Source organism: Cynoglossus semilaevis, chromosome 17, assembly GCF_000523025.1.
Source record: "Cynoglossus semilaevis isolate Cse_v1.0 chromosome 17, Cse_v1.0, whole genome shotgun sequence".
Lineage (NCBI taxonomy): Eukaryota > Metazoa > Chordata > Actinopteri > Pleuronectiformes > Cynoglossidae > Cynoglossus > Cynoglossus semilaevis.
Window position 1 is genome coordinate 15,811,191 of NC_024323.1, and position 362 is coordinate 15,811,552.

A 362-nucleotide genomic window follows, 5' to 3' on the forward strand; every position below is an offset into this window, starting at 1 on the left:
CCTCTTGCTGCTCCTCCTGCTCCTCCTCCTCCTGCTGCTCCTCCTGCTGCTGCTCCTCCTGCTGCTGCTGTTTCTTTCTTTAATCTTCAGATGCAGTTGTATTGAACATAAACCCTCACCCTCACCCTCACCCTCACCCTCACCCTCACCCGTGCCTCCCCCCTGTAGGTGACTGCAGGCTGCCCGGTGGTCTGTGAGTGTCCAGCTGGGCCCCCATCGTGCCCCCCAGGAGTGAGCTCTGTCCCCGACGGCTGCGGCTGCTGTAAGGTGTGTGCGGCCCAGCTCAACCAGGACTGCCACGAGGGGCGACCCTGTGACCACCACAGAGGCCTGGAGTGTAACTACGGCAACGACGTGGGCCG

The 362-nt window shown here is 62.7% G+C and overlaps 1 protein-coding gene across 1 annotated transcript in view; it reads left to right on the forward strand.

The window, feature by feature from the left end:
* The window catches only part of LOC103393678 (protein CYR61), a 6,530-nt gene that overhangs the window by 2,186 nt on the left and 3,982 nt on the right, over positions 1-362 (forward strand). Inside the window, exon 2 of the mRNA XM_008330727.3 lies at positions 169-362. This exon is cut by the window's right edge and continues 14 nt beyond it. Within this exon, the coding sequence (XP_008328949.1) occupies positions 169-362 (194 nt within the window). The remainder of the gene's footprint in view (positions 1-168) is intronic.